The 20395-nt window shown below is 42.9% G+C and overlaps 1 protein-coding gene across 4 annotated transcripts in view; it reads left to right on the forward strand.

The window, feature by feature from the left end:
* Positions 1-20395, forward strand: part of DNAJC1 (DnaJ heat shock protein family (Hsp40) member C1) — a 115151-nt gene that overhangs the window by 26826 nt on the left and 67930 nt on the right. Inside the window, exons 1-2 of one of the 4 annotated variants that reach the window (XM_028749772.2) lie at positions 16066-16177; positions 18151-18175. The exons of 2 other annotated variants lie outside the window; for them this stretch is intronic. Coding sequence is in view for 1 of the 2 variants with exons in the window: in XM_028749771.2 (XP_028605604.2) it covers positions 16007-16177 (171 nt within the window). In the remaining variant the exon portion in view is untranslated. Of the gene's footprint in view, positions 1-15901; positions 16178-18150; positions 18176-20395 lie in introns of those variants that run through there. One more of the 4 variants, XM_028749771.2, reaches the window with a different exon arrangement.

Below are 20395 nucleotides of genomic sequence, written 5' to 3' on the forward strand. Positions count from 1 at the left end.
CAGGTGTGATTGCAAGCCTTTGGATCATGCCTGCTGTTTCTCTTAAACTCATAGAGGAAGCTGTATGACAAAACAAACATTTAAAAAATAATTGTTCAGTAGCACCTTAGAGACCAACTCAGTTTGTTCTGGGTAGAAGCTTTCGTGTGCATGCACACTTCAGATACACAAAAGCTTATACCAGAACAAACTGAGTTGGTCCATAAGGTGCTACTGGACAATTTTTTTAAAATTTTTATTTCGACTGCGTCAGACCAACATGGCTACCTACCTGAATCTAAAAAAAATAATAATCATGTGCAGTGATTAGTTCAGCTGAATCTCAAGAAAGCATACACAGCACTGCAATCTTACTGAGCAAAGACCAGCTCTCATGGAATAAAATAAAACACTTCATCTAATTTATTTATTTTTTTACTCTGTATTTTCAAATTGCTATGGCTGTGGGAGGACAACATATATTTAGTTGTCCGTCATCCGCTGTTACAGAGGCCCAGCTGGCTTTCACTAGAAGCTGGGCATTTTGTACCACTGGCCCAATGCTGTTCAACACTCTTCCAGCAGAGATGGAGCAGACACTTAGTTGTTTTCTCCAAGGCCTTTGACGCTGTTTAATTTTAATTTTTGCTTAGCTAGTAACCGCAATGATTTGTTAAACCCCCCCCCCAAAAAAACCCAGGTGTTTTGTCTGATCAAATCTTGCTTTGTGCCAATCCCACTACTGTTCAAATGGCATCTCAACAGCAACAATCACCTTGATCCATGTTGGTGATGTTTGTGTGAATAAAACAATGTAGGTTTGGCTAGAGGTGAGCTGGTTTACCCAAGTGTGGAATTGCCCTCTCTGATCTCCTGCACAACCATTTCCTTTGTTGCATTGTTCGCTCCACTGTTGAGAACTTCAAATGCTTCCCAGGTTTATATTTTTAAAAAATCCACTTATGCTGCCTTTGGTGTCAAGTCTAACAAAATCTTTCTCTGTCTGAGGTGAAATACACAGGGCTTGCCAAAAGCCATCCAACATCACTTGGAGCTGAAGACGGAAAACATATATAAACATTTCAGTTTCACCTTTTTCTTTTCCTATGAGAATTTATAATAGGAACAATGAACTTGACCTGGTGCATTTCCTGTGGGTATAATGTGACCCGCAAGGGTTAATGGCCTGTGGGTTTGCCTTGGGCTATCATCTCCCCCAGCCACTGATTAATCCTGAGCCCCCATCATTATCCCTTAAATGGAGCCTTTGAATTGAAAATTATTTTGGAATGGAATTTGCTGCTACACTGAGCTTCATTCATCACACTGAACTTGCCTCCTCCCTCAGAGTTAGATGCATTTGCTTGGCTGAGGGTAACTGGTTGGACGGCCTCTGCTAATTATCTTAAAGAGTAAATAAAAGGAGAGATTAAAGGGCTGGAAAAGTGGAGTGCAACATCTCTTACTTGTCTGCATTAGAGTTTCACTGGTAGCCTTCAGTATATACTGTGGGCTATATTCTTCCTAGTACAAATGCGACACTTCCAGTCTGCTTCTATGGGGAGGGGGGGTGAGATTAAACAGCTCACCAGCAAATTCAGGTTGCACAATTAAAGTGGATTTGGCACTCTTTGGTAACAAACTTGATTCATTAAAAAGTCCAGACTTCAGCAGTAAGGAAAGTGATGGGGAAATGCACTGGAAAGTGTGGGATAGCAGTTGCTTGACATTGTATAATCTTCCCACAAATAACCCAGAACGGATGCTAAGTAAACACTCGATGTCACATAACCGCCTTGCAAATTTAGTGCAAGCAAGCCAAGATGAATGCTTAATGAACAGGCCTGGAAGCCCTCAGAAAGTCTTGTGGCACCTTGAAAACTAGCAAATCTTAGTATGGCAAAAGCTTTTGTAGACCAGAGTCCGCTTCGTCCACTGTATGGCTTGTGATGCTCAATTGTCAGGAGGGTAGGAGCACAAAATAAAATGAATATGGAAAAGTTGGAATAAAATGGGAATGGAATGCTAAAGGATAATCTGTGGGTGATTCCAGAATGAATTCTCCTAGTACTAAATCACTGCTTTTCTGCTATAAGCTACAATTGGAATTGCAATGGTCAGCAGTTTTTTGTGTGCATTTGCTATTTTCTGTTTGTACCTATGGAACTGATCACAGCTATGTGGGCAGCAAGGGGCAGTTCCTTCTCTCCCTACTGCTCTACCTCCCCTCTTTCTTCCCTCATGCTCTCCCTAGCTTTCAGAGAAGGGTCCATAGATGTCTGATACCTGGGAATTTGAAGAAAAAGGCAGCAGTCCTTAAGAGACCCAAAATAAGCCATGAAGGTAAAGACGAGTGCTGTATGAATAAAAACAGGGTTCTTGAAGAGGATGGATAAGAAAAAAAAGATGTCCCTGAATCACATGGCAAAATAATGTAGAAGATGATTCTGAATATACCATTTTAACAAAGATACACAGTTAACACCAGCCATACTCTGAGAGGAACCCCTTTATTATGTGAATCTCACTGTGTGCTTCTCCTTGTCATGGAGCTTCCAGATCACCGGAGGTCTAAGTGAGCAGGAGTCTTGTTCGTTCCAGCCTCTGAATAGTTTTCTTCCCAAGACTGCTGGGATAATAGAAGCCTGTGGAGCAGACGTAGGAAGCTCTTTTAGTCTAACTACACCACTAGTTTTAAAGTGGCCAGTGGGAAGGGAACCAAGCACGTATATTCTTCTTTCTCCCCTTCCTTGCCTTCCACCATCTCAAAGACAGTTCACACATTACTTTAATTGCAGAGCATCCATAAGCAGAACACCTTGAGTTTCCAACACTGAGCTCCGTGGGACTGGAACTGCCATTTCTCATCCCATTTGTGTTTCAAGGAAGCCATTGTGGTATATTGTATCACCTTCAAGGGCAGTCCTTTCCAAGGACATAATCAAAGAGGTTCAGACACTACCTATTATATATTTGGGGGAAATTGTAGCTAGCAGTATAAGAAGGATGTTCTGCCATTGTGACCGGTGCTTTCCCCATGAAGCTGCCTGCCAGCATTGGTATGGATGCTAAGGCTGCGTACATACAACATTTTCTTCTAGCATTATCAATTCCAGCTTCAGTATCTCAGTCGTTGCCATTAGTGGGACTGCTGTCTTGTAGGATGACTATGCATGGCTACTGGCCATAGCCTATTTAAACAATGCAAATGATAATTGAGGCTGAAACATTTAGATAGCAATCCTAAATATGCTATGCACAACACACTTTAGAAATAAGTTCCAAGGGGGTTTGTGGCTGAGTAGACATGCATAGGATCTTACTATTCATTATTGGGTTGGAGTAAACCATTGTGACCCTTTAGATCTACCGGTATCTAAAAGGTGCTTGTTTATTGTAAGTTTTGAAATTACTTTGAATATACTGTATAGGTATTTGCAGGGCTTTTTCCCCAGCTGGAACTCACTGGAACTTGGTTGGGTACCATTGTCATTATAAGAGAACATGGTGAGTTCCAGCATCTTTCCCCCCTAGAAAAATAGCACTTTGTTTGCAAACAAACAAAATATCCTTGATGTCATGAACTGGCAGTACAACGGGGAGGTGGAAGAAGATCCTGGGTGTAGGTGTGACTGGGGATGGAGAAGGAGAGGCTGGTGTAGAAGGTACGCACCGGACACCCACTATTCGTTATTTGAATCTGTCTCTTATGTAAATCCTGTGTAGTATGAGTAAGAAAGACGTTATACGGCCCAAACATTGATTGTGAATCAGGTCCCTCTGCTGTAGTGTCCCTGGGAACATATTTCCCAAGCTAGTGGTGACATCTCCTTATGTGATGGGTTAATTGGGATTATTTTCCTGGCACTTGCCTAGAGCAAAGAAAAATATATCCAAGTTGAATATCCCTTCTTCCTATGGTTTGATGGGGCCAGAGCCTCCTGGGGCAAAGGTACAGCTTCCACCTGTGTTTTAATCTTGGCACATCTGAGTTTACAGATTAAACACTGGAGGGTGCCCAGCTGGCTGACATGGACAAAGGGGCCACCCACAACTCCTTAACTTTATTTGGAGTGCAGCAAGCCTAGCATTGCGCTGTGTACAGCCTTTTGTGTTTTGGCAAGGAAGCTGGATTGGGGGAGGGTGAATGCAAGGGGAATCAGGAAGACGAAAAGGAAGCAGGGCGATCGAAAAGATGCTTTCACTTTGCAGACGGTTCTCCGTGATTACAAAACTAGTACTTAAAACCATTTGTACAGCGTTTTGACAAAGAGAGAGGGAGAGATTTATATTGTTTATTGGGGTCTTTGATAGAAACTGAAACTGAGGTTGTTATAAGAACTCTGGAAATAGTAAGCAATTAAAACGAGACAGCTGTTACTCAAGTCTTTTCCAGTCTCCCAGGAACCCAGCTCATATTGCAGCCTGAGTGCATGCTGCTTTTCATTGGCTCCAGGCCACTGTTTATGTCACAGCCAAGCGGGCCTCAATTTTAGTTTGGCCTGAAGGAGAGTAAGGGGAAAAAATTCTGATACTTGGACAGCATTTTAGAAGCGCTGAGCCACAGTGCTTCAGATGTAAAATGCACCCCTCCCAGAAGTGGTTCAGTTTTGAAGAGGACACTCCTCTGCTTGCAAGTCTGCCTGGTCCAAGTCCAGTTGAAAGATAAAAGTTCCCTAAGCAGGAGGAGGAGCAGCCCTGAAGTTGCCTATCAACAGTTAGCACTTGGGCAGCAGACTGAGGCCACAGTTGCACCCAGGGCTGGCCCAAGACATTTTGACACCTCAGGCAAACCACAAAATGGAGCTTCCCCTGCCAGGAAAGAACGGGGTGAATGAAGATCTACATTGGGAACAAAGGAATAAATATCTACATTGGGGAAAAGGGGGAGGAGAATCAAATCAAACCTTACCCAACAGTTGAAGTGGGAATCAAAGGTGTGGGTGTGCGTGCTGTGAATGACACTAGGTGGGTGCAGAGTCCAAGAGACCCCAGAGATTACCATGTCCTCCTCAGGAATGGGAGGAAACCAGCAGCACTTTCTATATGCCGAGAGGCCACTGTAGAGGCGGCATGAGGGAGCTGCCAGGGAGGCAGCAGATCTGGCCTCTGAGGGACGTGCTGTGGCCATCATTGCTACTGTGGTCATGGAGATGGCAGAAGGCGATGCATTCCTTGGTGGCTGGAACTGCTGCCCCCCTGGGGCAAGCTTACTTTGCCTCATGGGTGGGCCAAGCATGTTCACAGAAGAACCATGTTCACAGAAGAAGACCTTGCTAGATCAGGCCAATGGCCCATCTAGACCACAGTAGTCACCCAGATGCCTGTGGGAAACCTGCAAGCAGGACTTGAGCATGAGAGCACTCACTCTACCTGTGGTTTCCAGCAACTACATTGCTGCCTCTGACTGTGAAGGCAGGCCACAGCCTTTGGTAGCCTTATCCTCCATGAATTTGTCTAATCCTCTTTTAAAGCCATTCAAGCTGATGGCCAAGGCTGCCTTATGTGAGAGCAAGTTCCATAGTTTTCTATGCGCTGTGTGAAGAAGTACTTTCATTTATCTCTACTGAATGTCTGTGTCAAAGTCATGCTGAGGGCAGCGCATAGCTCACAAATGTTTGCCTCTGCCTTCTAAGGTACAGGGATCCCTATGGGACTGCAGTCATCAACATACTTGGTCAATTTACTTGGGTAGTTTTTAGATGAAGCGATGGACAATTTCGACACTTGGGTCATGCCCCCGGAACGAGTTATATAACCAACTGTGAGAAGAAACTTTGCACAATTGAAGATCTCGCCCTTAGATGGACTTCAGCTGAAACTGATATTTATTTCGTAAAAGGAAGGAAGGGAAATCTGCGAGTACTGCTGCCCACAAAACATGGCTGATGTCTGTGCAATACTCAGATTCCAATCAGGCCCAAACAGGGACGCGGACTTATAAAAAATATTGGGGGGGCCCGGGAAAGCTCATGAATAATAAATAAGCTCATGAATATGCAAATAAAGTGGCGCCGCCTCCTCGTGAGCGAATAGGGGAGAGCGTGCTGCGCCTATTAATCAGCTCCAAAGGAAATTGGGTGGAGCTTTTGCTCGGGAGGGAGGGCAGGAGGCATGCAGCCCGCCCCTCCCTGTGCATTTTGGGCTGGGGGAGGGGCGGCGATGGCGCTCTGCTGGAGGGGCGCCGGAGATTATTGGGGGGGCGGAGCCCCCCCAAACGAATTTTTGAGGGGGCTCGGGCCCCCTCAAGCCCCATGGAGTCGGCGCCTATGGGCCCAAAGTGTGGTGGTGATTTCATTTTATGGAAGAACAAAAATTAATCTGTCTAAGATCGCTTTGTCGTGAAGGGTAATTTCAAAGCTTTTGTATAAAACAGCACAGGACAAAGTAAGGGAGTGAAACAGACTGAAGAAACCCCTTAAGGGAGGAAGGGAGGATGAGTGTCTCTGTGCTAATGCATTTGATGAGCATTATCAGGAAACAGCATGTAGCTCGAGTCCCATGAAAAGTAAAATAGCACCAAAAAAGGGGGGAGGGATTAAGTGAAAAGTGTTGAGCACATTACAGATACCATTACCATTCTGAGTGACGAAAAGTTCCTCAGAGACCAAGTTCTCTCAATGTGGTAATTTCCACGAATCTTCTTTCCAGCCTTTTTGCATTTGGAATATGGTCAAACCACAGTTGTTTCATTCTTCAGATCTGTTGGTCGGCAACTGCATTGGCTGGAGGGCTAGGTTGCTAAGCCTGGAGCAGCAATCTTAGGTTACAGGTGGGATTGATGAAATCAAATTTGGTTGATTGGATCACTGCCCATGGCCAGGATGGAGAGGCTCCAGCCTCTCAGATGTTGCTGAACTACAACTTCCATTACTACAGAAAGCTTCTCAGCCCTGCCCTATGGTATTGATCTTTTCAAATAAACAATTACTCTAAAATGACCCATAGCCCACCCATAAATGCAAGCCATTCAGCAGTCAGGTGGGTGCTCCCTTGCAGCCTTCAGCATCCAGGGTCCCTTACAAATGCTTTGGACTCCAACTCCCAGCATGCTCTGCTCAGTGGGGCTAATGGCAGCTGCAGTTCAGAAACATCTGGAGGGTAGCAGGTTAGTGAATGACAACTTTCTTTCATAACAATGCACCAAACATTCTGCTTTCAAGTTCCAAAATGGAGACTATTTGTCTTAACTGAAAACAGCTATCTTCTTGGAATTAAAACAAGTAATTAGAGGGCTGTTTTGAAATACTACTCTCTTTCTAAAAGAACAACAGCAGCAGCTGTAACTACTAGGACTGCCCATCACTGTGTTTCACTGTAAAAGCCAGAACAAAATGCCATCAAAGGGAGATGCGGCAAACTCCAAAGTAGAACTGGTTTGCTTTTTTTGCCTCTCCGAATAACAGAAGTTTTTACTAACCACTTAAAGAAACACTGAACAGGAAATATAAAAATAGTTCTGCGAGAAGCTCTTTCCCTCTGAAAATATTATTTTAGCATACCTTGTGTATAGTGTAATAATTCCAAATGAAACATTGTTAAAAGTGCAAAAATAAGAAGGCTTGAAACATGCTATGGAGCATGTCAGGGTGATTAATAGCTCAGGATTGAAAAAGTGAGTGACAAGACAGAGAGAGAATGAGAGTGAAGGATGGCTTAAGGCAGCTGGGAGAGTGCGGGAGAATTTACAGCTGACTAGGGATGGACGAATCTGTCGCGTTTGGTTCTCCCAGTTCCTGATTCCACCCCCCACCCCCAGTCTTAAATTCAGTTCTCCATTCTGTGGCAATTAGCGATAATAAAAAAAAGATCTTCATGGAAATTCACCAGCATTTTGCTGTGAATTTCTCCTAGCAGACACATTTTTGCATGTTGTTTTGAAAATATATACATTTTAAAAGCAAGTTACTCTAATAATTTTAGAGTGTTTTGTGTGTGTTAAATTTATATATCTCCCTTCATCCAAAGATCATAGAGTGAGTTACAATATATACAACATATTTTATATATGCATATATGTTTGTATGTGTGTATAATTTTCACTAATATAGGGATACTTTAATATATGCATATTTGTACACCTTACTTGACTGAAGTGACTGCATTGCAAAATTAAGATAAATGTTAATTTTGAATGTTATCTGTCTTTCTGTTGCATATCACTTTGGAAAGCGTTAAATTAGGGTGGTTTGCCTTTAAATGTGAATTGTATTTAATTTCTCCACCATCCCTACACCTGACCAATCTGATTGATATGTTTGGAATTTTATTATTTGTTTCAAACATATTCTATTGTACAGTGTTGCCCTTAATTCAGAATTGCTTCAGCTTTCACATATAATCATGGTTTCAGTGCAATCAATGCTATTGATTAGGAGATAAGGTGGTAGATAAGATTTGAGGGCTATTTCATACATTATGCAGGATAAACCTGGATTTACCTCCTAGTGTACACTCAGCGGGGAACTGTGGCTAATTCTGGTCCCCCAATGGGTTTGCTTATTTGAGGCAAGTGTGTGAAAACATTAATCTTTGTCACATTCGCACCTTACACTTTTAGGTGAAAACGTATTGGGAGTACAGCTCGAAATAAAAAACAAACAAGGAAGGCATGATATAAAACTGCAAAATAAACACAGTTTAATGCAAACGTGTGTAATGAAATCAAAATAGTTTTTTAAAAATTAAATAAAAAGTTACATCAGGAAGCTGCCGTTTAAAAGGTTTTTTTTGTCTCTTTTTGTTCCCTCAAGATGCTCCCTCCCCCAGCGAATTTACAGGTGTGTTTTCATCCCTGTAAATTTACCCTTGGGTAGTTGGTGTCGGCATTCTAAATACTAAATGTGCACTAGGAGAGCAAAGATTTTTAGGATGCCAGCACCCTCATTCCTTTGCTCCAGTCCTCTGAGGCTGCTTTTAATTTAAAAACAAATACAACAGAGACACACACTTGTATGTAATGTGTAGTTTGGCCAAAAGATTGGGCTTTTGTTAGTTTTGCAGGAATGCCATAGTTGAGAGGCGCAGCTACCAAAAATACTGCTGTATGTATCTTTGCAGTCCTGAACAAGAAGGTGTTGTAAGACAGTTGTAGGACTAAATTCTGTATTATTGTAAGCATGTAGCTCAGAGGCCTGGTGAAAAAGAAATGTTTTTGCCTGGTGCATAAAGGCATGTCATGATGGCACCAGGTGAGCCTTCCTGGGGAGAGCCCTGGAGTGCAACAGCATCTGGAGGTCCACAGGTTTTCTATCTGTCCCCTAGAGAGACATCAGGTTATGAGATGTGGATACAATGGTGTCTCCCCTATTTCCTCCATTTTCCTGATTGCAGATCCCTTTTCGTATGCTGTATATGTATTTGCCCACCAGTTGATGTTTTATCTGAACAATGTTTACAAGGTGTTGATTAATAACTTGATCCTCATAAACAGGAAAGACAGTGAGAACCCTTTAAAAAAATCCCCTGCTTTGCTTTTTAGAGAAAACCAACAAAATAAGAGAACTAAATAACCAGTGCCATTAGTTATTTTGATCAGATTGGAATATTAAATGCTGAAACAGTAAGAATATCTGCATAGCACAGTGTAGCAGAATATTGATGGTGTAACTATCTTCATGATGGGACGCGGATGGCACTGTGGGTTAAACCACAGAGCCTAGGACTTGCCGATCAGGGGGTCGAATCCCTGCAACGGGGTGAGCTCCTGTTGCTTGGTCCCTGTTCCTGCCAACCTAGCAGTTCAAAAGCACGTCAAAGTATAAGTAGATAAATAGGTACCGCTCCGGTGGGAAGGTAAACGGCGTTTCTGTGCGCTGCTCTGGTTCACCAGAAGCTGCTTAGTCATGCTGGCCACATGACCCAGAAGCTGTACACCGGCTCCCTCGGCAAATAAAGCGAAATGAGTCCTGCAACCCCAGAGTCGGCCACGACCGGACCTAATGGTTAGGGGTCCCTTTACCTTTAACTATCTTCATAGCTTTTTGCAGCATTCCTGTCCAGGTAATTATTTTGAAACGTTAGGTTCTAACAATTTATTATGAGGCCTACATTATGTGATGTTTTATAATAATGTTTTGAACAGGGAGACCTGGAAGACAAATTTTTTTTTACTAGTTCACTCAGATTTGGATGTTTTCATTACCTCACAAATGGGTAACCTAATTTGTATCTAAAAGGCCCATCGTGGTGATATCCTGGCTGAATTATTTTATCCAATGCCTGACACTTTGCTATTGATCCTTCTGTCGTGCCATATGCTACTCATGGTACAACTTGCATTAGCGACAAAACGTGCTTTGTGACAAGTACAACATTAACAATATGTGGTGATATCATGCATGGCATGGCTTTTGCCTGGCTTTGGCTCATGGGGAGAGAAAGGGCTCTTGCAGTGCAAAGCTGCCAAGAATGATTGCCAGTGCAAGAGTTTTCCATAACTGCTTCCATAACTGTTCCTTGACTGTAATTAGAGCAAAATGTACAATTAGTGCTGCAGTTACAATCTTTGTTTACTGCCTAAACAGCAAAGCAAAACTCTCCTGTTAACAGAATTTCCTTTGTAGTGGCATGAAGTTAAGGTTTGTTGCACAAAACCAGCACAAAAAAACCATTGGCACAGGTTTGGGGAGATAGGACAATCCTATGTTATGAATGTTATTATAAGTTGTTTCAGTGGGATTGCTTGACCACAATTGTCCATGCATTGGTAATTTCACACTGGATGACTGCAATGCACTCCATGTGGGGTTATGTTTGAGGCTGGTCTGGAGGTTGTAGGTGGTGCAGAACACAGTCAGCAGGTTCCCTATGGGGGCAAGCTACTGACAGTATATAACACTTTGCTTGTGGGATTTGCACTGGCAATCTGCTACTGGGTCAAGTTTGAAGTGTTACTACTAACATATGAGACCCTATACAGCCCAGGATCAGTGTACTTGAGAGATGGCCTGATTCCTTATGCTATATATACCCAGCAAGTCACTGCAGTCTGTAGGACAGCTTCTCCTTCATTTCCCTATTGCTGTATGTTTTTTGATAATGACAGATATTCTCTCTATCACACTGAACTTTCGGGCAAGTGATAAAACCATAGAGATGGAAGGACCTTAGAAGTCATCTACCCTGCACAAAGAAACAGAAAGTTGGTTTGTGGGAGGAGGAAAACGAATTGATGTATTTTGATGTAACACTAAACCATAGTGTTACATGAATGAGATACAGGCTTATGTATCTGAAATAGCTGTGAGGAGATTACTGGAAACATTTGCTTCCAGTTTAAATTAACTGCAATTTGTTATTTCATCCAAAATGGAACAAACTATAGTAAGTTTAAATGATGGTTTGTCTAAACAAGCCAAGTTCAAACTGTAGTTTCTGATCTTAACTTGCTTGAATATATACTATATTTAAAACTAACTACATTTCCTAGTTTGGATGAAACGATTGAGTGTGACTAGATTAAAATGGAAACAGATGCTTCTAATCTGCAGCCAGAGGAGGGAGGAGAGCAGGCTTCTGTATGTAACACTAAACTATGGTTTAGTCACTATGGTGCTACATCCAATGCAATGTTATTTTATGGTAATATATTGGACAAAATGAGAGCAAGGCACTTGAAATGAATAATGGTAGGAGCAAAAGGATATTGGAAGTTAACACACGCTGCTAATAGAATTTTAGATGCTTTCATTCAGAATCAAATGTTCCACATCAGTTTTTCTTTCTTTGAAGCATTATCACTGATCATGCTTCTTGTGATCAACCAAGAATCAGGAAAAATTTGACTTCCTGATGCAGTATCTTCTTTTTTATTGATCCCTGTTGTATTTTATATTTCTCTAGTTGGCTTTGCTAGCCTAGAACATTTCTGAAATGACACACACACCTCACTGGGATAAGTGCAAAATGCCTTGAGGACCACAGTTTCTAATCCTTAACATAATTTTCAAGACAATCCAATTGTATATTAGCTCTGAAGGAAACCCCAGTATGTTCAATGGGGTTTACGCCTAGGGTTTATTTAAGACATTTGTAGGTTGCCCTTCAATTTGTCAAAACTTCCAAGGCAGCTGACAACAAAATAAGACAATATCAACTGCACATTAGAACTGAAGGCACAGTGGTAGGAGATAAGTTGTTGGTATAAAGGTTCTCCTCATGATTTTAACTTGCCCCATATTTCATCTTAATGGCAAGGGGAAAAAACCTTTAAGAGAATAATTATGTACTGAGAATGGCTGAGAGAAATTTCTCCTTGCCCCCTTGTGGTCAAATGGTTTTTTTAAAAAAAATAATACTGCAAATATCCATGAATCTTACATGAAAACAGTTGTGAAATTTAAGGTTTGATTACTTTAAAAGCTGGAAATGTAGGTGGGTAAAATGAGTACTCTAGTTCAGAACCAGCTCCTGCTTTAAGCAAAGATCAGTCTTGTGGGGGCCATTTTCTGTTGGTGGGCATTGGTGGGTTGAGCTTGTCTTGGTGGAAGGCAACAGGAACATCAGGTAACTGGAGGCTGCCGTTATAATTTCCCACAATGCTCCAGAGTGATACCATGTCTGAGGCATTGTGGAAAATGAAAATGTCAGCTAGGCTGTTTGGAACACCAGGCCAATGTGTTTGTTTAAAGGAGGCCCAGGACAGGCAGCAGTGATGGTTCTTTCTGTGACATTGGGGCCTTGGCAGCTGTTGAAGGATGTCAGGAGCTGATACCAGGCCTGCTCTAGCTAGGCTTAGTATCAGCTCCTTAGACAGGTAGAAGCAACAGTCTTTTGGCTGAGGTATTATCACATTATTACGGGATTATGTTGGCCATTTGGGTGGGATTTAAGTCTAGGCTCTTCGCAGGCAATTATTTTAAATTAATAGAATGACTAGCTCTTACCTGCTTGGGTAAGTAAACACCTTATTTGTGTGCTATTATTTAAGTCCCAGACTTCAAACAATGTGTCCTGTAGTATGTAGATTGTAGTCTAGAACAGTTGTGTTCAAAATGTGTTGGGTGACCTTGAACTTCTGCCAGCAATTCCTTCGTTAGAAGTCAGCATTGGTACATTGTGGACAAGCTTCCCTGAAAGACAGCGTACCCCCATTACCAATCTTCCTGCCAAGTCTGAACTATTTGCAGTTGATGGAGGGGAGCAGAGTCACATGCAGTGATATGCACAGCATCACATTAGAGTTAGGAAGAGCTTGCTACCCAAGCAAGGCCTCAGCCTCAACAGGGAGCCTTTTATAGCCCTTCCAGCCCAGGAGGAGGGCAATAGCTAGTTTGGATGGGTGACCCAGGCACCTCCTGAGACTTCTACTACTATAGTTGTGTTCTATGAAATATTTTCATGGGGCAATGATGAGACCCAACTGCCCTGCCTCCTGGTAATCAGCATGAACAGTGTACGCCGTAGAACTTGTTTAAGAATGCTCAGAGGTGACCAAGTTTTTGATTACTCATCATTAAGAGATCTGATTATACAATAACTGTAAACAGGAGCTGCCTGTTTGCTACGTGCTCCAGAACTGCTCAAAATATTTGCACGCAAAAGGTTCAATCAAAAAGAAAGTTAAGCGCCATGTAGATTGTGCTTTTAGGATTTATTTCACATAGGTTGCCAGCGGAATTCATAATGAAGTTTGCCCATTGTCCCTCAATAGCCAGCAGCATGGCCCAACATAGTTTCCAGCATAAGAGGTTGTTATGGGGTATTATTATTATTACTATTAAGTGTGATTTAACCGACAATATTTTTAAAAGCAAGTATTCATTGATGGATATTTATCTTTACCACAAAAGTTTCAAATGCGATGGTAACATAATGGCTTAATAATTGAAATTCAAAGCTATTTCTGTTACAAATATTGTGTTGATATTATAATCCAGAATTAAAAGATATATTGTCTCCCTTTAACTGAGTTTTGGCAGATTCAGATAGACTTATGATTACTCATCGTTACACAGCAAATGGATGTAATGAAAAGCTATCATGGGAGGATGTGAATTTGATCAGAATCTTTTTTTCCTGTGAGTGGAAAAGTAGCATAGGAAAGACAATTTGGTGCGTGGGGAAAAAGATTTAAGATCACACATACACCAACACTCCCGTGGCAGACTTCAAAGCTGCTGTGGCTGCTTTTCATAAAATACACTTTAAGAAATGCAGGGGAGACCGCAGTATTAATTCTAATGGGCTTTTACTGCAGAACATCATACTGGTTATATTTAAAATACTGGATTTAGACTGTACCAGCCCAATTAGATATTTAATACATCAAAGAAAACAAAAACCAGTTTCTACAGATGTATCTTTGGTTAGATCCTACTTCTAAAGCATGTATGAAATGATGGCCCATCCCACTCCACAACTTTATGGATCAATAACTCCTGATAAAATAAGGGAAGTGAGTGGTGATTGAAAAGCCATAAGGCACAGTTTGGTCTATTAATTTTTAGATTGTGGGCAGAACCTGCTTTTATTGTACCATGCAGTAGTAATTGTTGGTAATAACAACAAGAGCAGCAATCACAATTAGGTGCTTTATGGCTATGAACACTGCACCACAGAATCCATTCTTGGTTTTGTCTTGATATCTGGCAGCCTTTTAAAATACGTATTTAGCGTTCATGTAGTGAAGCCTGACAGCGATTAAGTACCACCTGAGAATGAGTTTTAGCTGATAATTGATTTACTAATTTTTCTTGAGGTAGATTTACAGTAGTGTTTGGAACTTTATACTCATTTTAAATTCCTTTGAGAAGATAAAATGTATATTTGAGGTTATGGAACTCCATCACAAATGACACTGATGTCCTCATTAAGGTGCAAGGTGAAAATATTTTTGTCCCACTCTACACAAAGGAATTAAAAGTGAGCACATTTCCAGGGTGAGTCACAACAATTTAAAATACAGCATTAAAAACAGTTTAAAACAAATTAACAACCACAAGCTTAGTAACTGTTTGCAAAAAAGTGAAGGTGGGCAGAGCGTTACTGACGTAACATGTCTAATATTATGCACATCTACACCTACAGATTGGTACTGTGACTGTGACGCAAAAGATCTTGGGGTCATAGCGGATAGTTCACTGACGGCATCAACCACAGGTGCTGCAGTAGCAAAAATGGCAAAAACAGTACTGTATTAACAATGATAAGGAAAGGGACTGAAAACAAATCAGCAATGATCATCCTAGTGACAGTCCCATTATGTAAAACGATTGTGTGGGCAGAAATAGGTCTCCTTTGTGTAACGTCATATGCTTTCCCAAAATCAGTTGGTGAATAGAGGCACTTGTTAAGATTCATCTATGACAAATCCGTGAAAGCGACAAAGCTTGAATCATCATTTGGAATATAATTTCCTTCTCTCTCTCTCTCTGAGGCCTTTGCTGAATAATACAGTAAACTCTGCAGTTATATTCGATCGATTATCCCATTCGTATCTCCGCAGCAACCTAGGGAGTGTAGGACTAGCGGGCCGAACCTAAGATCTACCCAGCGAGTTCCGTGTCTTGAGCTGACGTGTGAATCCACGCCTCCCGCGCCCGGCTCTTTTGCAGGCTCCCCTCTGTCACGCTGTCGGGAAAAGTTTCGCAACAAGCGCGCGGGAGGCATTTTTTGGTGGGCGCTTATAGGTGGCTGTGTGCCGTTGCGAAGGATCCTGTTTTGTTTATAGCGCGAGAGAGGCCTCGTTTCCCCTTGGATGTGGGGGCGGCTGGCAGCTGCCCTCCCCTCGCAGCCTCCCTCGGCCTGGCTGGAGGTTTCTTTTCTTCCAGGCCTTCCCAAAACACAAGCCTCCCGGCATCGGCCGGTTGCTAGGCGTCGTGACGACAGAGGTGCGGCGGGCGGCGATTGGCGGAGGCCCTGCTCTTCCCCCCGTGGGATTCGCAGGGGGGAGGGGCGGAACCGGCGCGGACGCTGGAGCATGCGCAGTGGGAGGCCAGCGTCCTGCCCGGCCACGTCTGCCGGGTCCTGCCGCAAGCGGCTGTTCTGAGGAGAACCCGGCTGAGGAGGCCAGCTGCTCGGCCCCATGGGCTGCTCCGAGCGACCCTCGGCGGGGCTGCGCCGGCGGCCCCTGCTGCTGCTCGCGCTCCTCCTGCTCGCGCAGCCCGCCTCGGCTTGGGAGAGCGGAGACTTGGAGCTCTTCGACCTGGTGGAGGAGGTCCCGCAAAACTTCTACGTCTTCCTGGGAGTTGAGCAGGTGAGGGGAGGCAGCGCCAGGAGGAGACCCCCCCCCCGGGTGGGCGCGGGGTCCGGCTCGGCCCGCCGTTCCTGCTCCCCTTCCGGCTGGGCCCTGCTGCGACCTCCCCTGAAACCCGGGGCTCGGGCCCGGAGCGTTTGGGACGGCCGAGAGCCGGAACCAAGGGGGCTCCTGAGCATATGCAGATAAACTTCTTGGGCGGCTGCTGCTGCTTGGCTCCACGTATCTGAGGGGAGGTTTGTGAAGCAGGTCTATAGTGTGGGTTATAAAGTTGTGTGCGTGTGTTTCTAAAGTATGCAGTGCTGCCTCTTCTACCTCTTGCAGCTTATTTGTTGCCCACTCACCACCGTTTCTCCCTGTGGTGAGGAAACCCAGCTTTCCCTTGACCTCTCCCCCCCCCCCCCATTTATTCTCCTTTTTGATGTTTGGATATTTCCCATCCAGACCTCTTCTAAAGTTGCAGTGTTCTGTGTTTGGATCCTGCAGGCTCCATTTTGCTCTTTCCTCCTTCCTTCCACCTTTATTTTAAAATGTAGTTGCCCTATCTTATCTCACTTCTTTTCATCCCAAACCCCTGTAGGAGACTTCCCCTTTTCTTTCAAATCTAGGCCACCAAACCTGCAAGCATATTCTATTCTCCCCCACCCCACTGCTTTTATGGAAGTGGCCTATTTCCCTTTTTTTGGAGACTTTTTTGCACCCTAAACCTGTCCAGATTTGTGAGTGAAAACTTGCACGTTTCCCTTCCGTTTGTGGAGGAAGCCATGTGATGCATACTTATTTTCTTGCTATTTCCATCTAACATTCTGAAGAATGGGCTGCTCCCAATATTCTAATTGTCTGTTCATTAACATTGCCTTCAGAGGCCTATCACTGTGTGTCCCTATCTTTGGAGTTTTGTCTGGTGGCAATTGGGCATAGGAATGGTATCCCATCCTTAGAGTTCCCTCCTCAGAAAGGCCTGTCTGCCACCCTTCCTTTTAACATCTTAGCTGTGGGTTAAAAGTGATTTTCTTTACCTTTAGTTTTTAATCAACAACAAGATGTTGCTGCTGTGTTTGTGGCACTGATTTTATTGATACTTATTTTATTTGGTAGTTTTACTGATGTTTTGGTTTACTTATAGTTGTTTATCTTGATTGTGTACTAACTTGTGAATCCATTGGATTAAAAAGCAATATATAAATGCCATAAATAAATAAATGCATTGGATGTGTGGCTGGTATTGAGGAGCTACTAGGGAAACTTAAAAGTTATCTTAAGTTTGTATTAGGAAATAAAAGGTAAAGGTACCCCTGCCCGTACGGGCCAGTCTTGACAGACTCTGGGGTTGTGCGCCCATCTCACTTAAGAGGCCAGGGGCCAGCGCTGTCCGGAGACACTTCCGGGTCACGTGGCCAGCGTGACAAAGCTGTATCTGGCGAGCCAGCGCAGCACACGGAAACGCCATTTACCTTCCCGCCAGTAAGCGGTCCCTATTTATCTACTTGCACCCGAAGGTGCTTTCGAACTGCTAGGTTGGCAGGCGCTGGGACCGAGCAACGGGAACGCACCCCGCCGCAGAGATTCGAACTGCCGACCTTTCGATCGGCAAGCCCTAGGCGCTGAGGCTTTTACCCACAATGCCACAGCTAAACAGTATTGTAAAAGATCAGGTTAACTATTCTGAAACAGATTTGAATGGATTTTACGTTTTATTTTTTAAATAAAGACTGAGGTAGCAGATCTGGCAGAACCTAGTCAGCAGGTGGCTCAGCTTATTTCTGCTCCTGATGTTTGGACAGGAGTAGCTACTTTGCTTGAGGATCAAATTTTTCTTGAAGTGTGTGGTATAATTTAAATTTGAAACTGGCATAGTTGAAACCTAAACATAACTCTGAACCGAATCTAATCATCATGTTCAGTTCTGATTCAGACATTAATGTAAAATGATGTAATAACTGGTTCAGTTACTATGAACTTATGTTTTGCAGATTGATAACCAACCCTTCTTGTGGCGTAAGTGAGAGTGAATATAATGATGAATACTTAACTAGAGAACTTTTTATATATTTAAAACATGGTGGCGGATCCAAAGAACCATGCTTCTACATGTCACTCCAACTGATCTTAAAAGGGCTCTCCCCTGAACAGCATTTGTTGAAGCCTGAGAACTTGCAGTTGGAAGGGGAACTTGTAGAAGCCCACATAATTGCCAAGGTGCATGCTTGAGGATCATTGGATCTTGACTCTTTTCACACACAAATACCACATCCTGTAGAATTCTATCAGTTATATTTTATCATTGCACAATCAGAATGAATTTCAGGAACCAAAATGCTTTTTCTGTGCAGCCTGAGCAGCAGCAGTGAACAGTTACTTATTGCTGTTTGTCTCTACCCCACCCCACCATCCTGCTCACAGTTGTGGAGAATATTTTTACGTTATGACTGGTCCGTGTCACCATGAAGAAAAAGAAGTAGGAATATGCCAGTGTATTTGTGGACTGTCCCTGGATCAGGTGACTCTTCTTCAAGTTCTCAAAGTCTTTGACCTACCTCAATGTTGTCATATGAACTAGCCAGATGTTAATCAATCAATCACAGTTAGCCTGTCATTTAAAAAATAAGACTAGAGCTGTCTTGCCCAACAAGGTGCCTTCTAGATGGTTTGTACTATAACTTCTGTCAGCCTTAGCCAATATTACCAATGGTCACCTATTTGGGGAGCTGTGGAACTTGTTGAGTGGCACATTATTATTATTATTATTATTATTATTATTACTACTACTACTACTACTACTACAATTTACTAAATTTGTATCCCCCCTTCATCTGTAGATATCAGGATGGTTCACAACATAAAATTACAACATGAAAACCAACCATAAAATACATAATACAAAGATAACAGAAAACAAATTCCCCTCTCCCACAATACATTTAAGAGCGATTTGGTTAATCAGCCAAAGGCCTGGTTGAAGAGGAATGTTTTTGGCTGGCACCTAAAGGCATGTAATGAAGCCACCAGTTGAATCTCCCTGGGGAGAGCTTTCCACAAATGGGGAGTCAATGCAAAAAAGGCCTGTTTCTGTGTTGCCACCCGCAAGAAGGGCCTCTCAAGTGTCTGGGTGGATTCATATGGAAAGAGGTGGTCCTTTTGGTATTGCAGTCCTGAGCTGTTTAAAGCTTTATAAGTCAAAACCAGCACTTTGAATTGGGCCTAGAAACTAATTGTCAGCCCGTGCAGTCAGGCCAGGATTGGTGTAATATGCTCAAACAATCTTGCCCAGGTGAACAACGTGGCCACCAAATTCTGCACCAGCTGAAGTTTCTGAACCATTTTATGAGACACCCCTATGTATAACACTGTTGCAGTCATCTAACCTAGATATTTAATCTAACCTAGAGATTACCAGAGCATAGACAATGGTAGCTGGCTTGTCCCTGTCCAGATATGAGTGCAGCTGTTCCACCAACCAAAGCTGATGCAAGCTGAAATAGGTTGGGGAAGGCTGTTTTAAAGATTCCAGTGATACACATGGGCAAAATGCAACCAATTAGTGTAGTATGGCGATTCTAATTTGTGGGGAAGTGGGGGGTCATCACAGTTCATTTCTGGATTAAATATGAAGAAAAATAGCCTTTCGGCATCATTGTCAAATCCAGCACCATACGATGGCTGGGCCATTTTGCCTGTTTGATAATTTGGCCCTGGTCGAAAGAACCTTGAACTCTGTCATCAGAAAAATAATACAAGTATTATTGTCTGTTCCACAGTCTTTCCATGGACTACCTGAATCGAGCTCACAGACAGATCATCAGTGGTTAACAGAACAAAGTATGAGATAAGGGATGAGGTACTACTTGCCCCAAGAGAGACTTGAGGCATATTATTTGCTTTTTTATTCAGGAAGTAGCTGCTTGGCCTGGCCGTTCTAAGAACTGGATATTTCCCCTTCTAAGCTATGCAAATAAGGGCTGGCTCAGTTCTCAGTGGCTCCCATTCAGACTGGGACATAGTTGAGAGTGGAATAGAGGCATCTTTCACTCCAGACACAAGGTCATCCATCACCTGAGCAGCAGCATCTGAGTAAACCCATTTACTTTCTCTTATATAAATGAATGACTGCTCTTCATTCATAGGGGAGAAAAATAAAGTGCTGTGCTTGAGGACAAACCTTACCTAGTTTATGACCCTGTGGCTTGATGTGTCTTTCTGCACAGAAACATGCTTCAC

Source organism: Podarcis muralis, chromosome 12 (genome assembly GCF_964188315.1).
Source record: "Podarcis muralis chromosome 12, rPodMur119.hap1.1, whole genome shotgun sequence".
Taxonomy (NCBI): Eukaryota; Metazoa; Chordata; class Lepidosauria; order Squamata; family Lacertidae; genus Podarcis; species Podarcis muralis.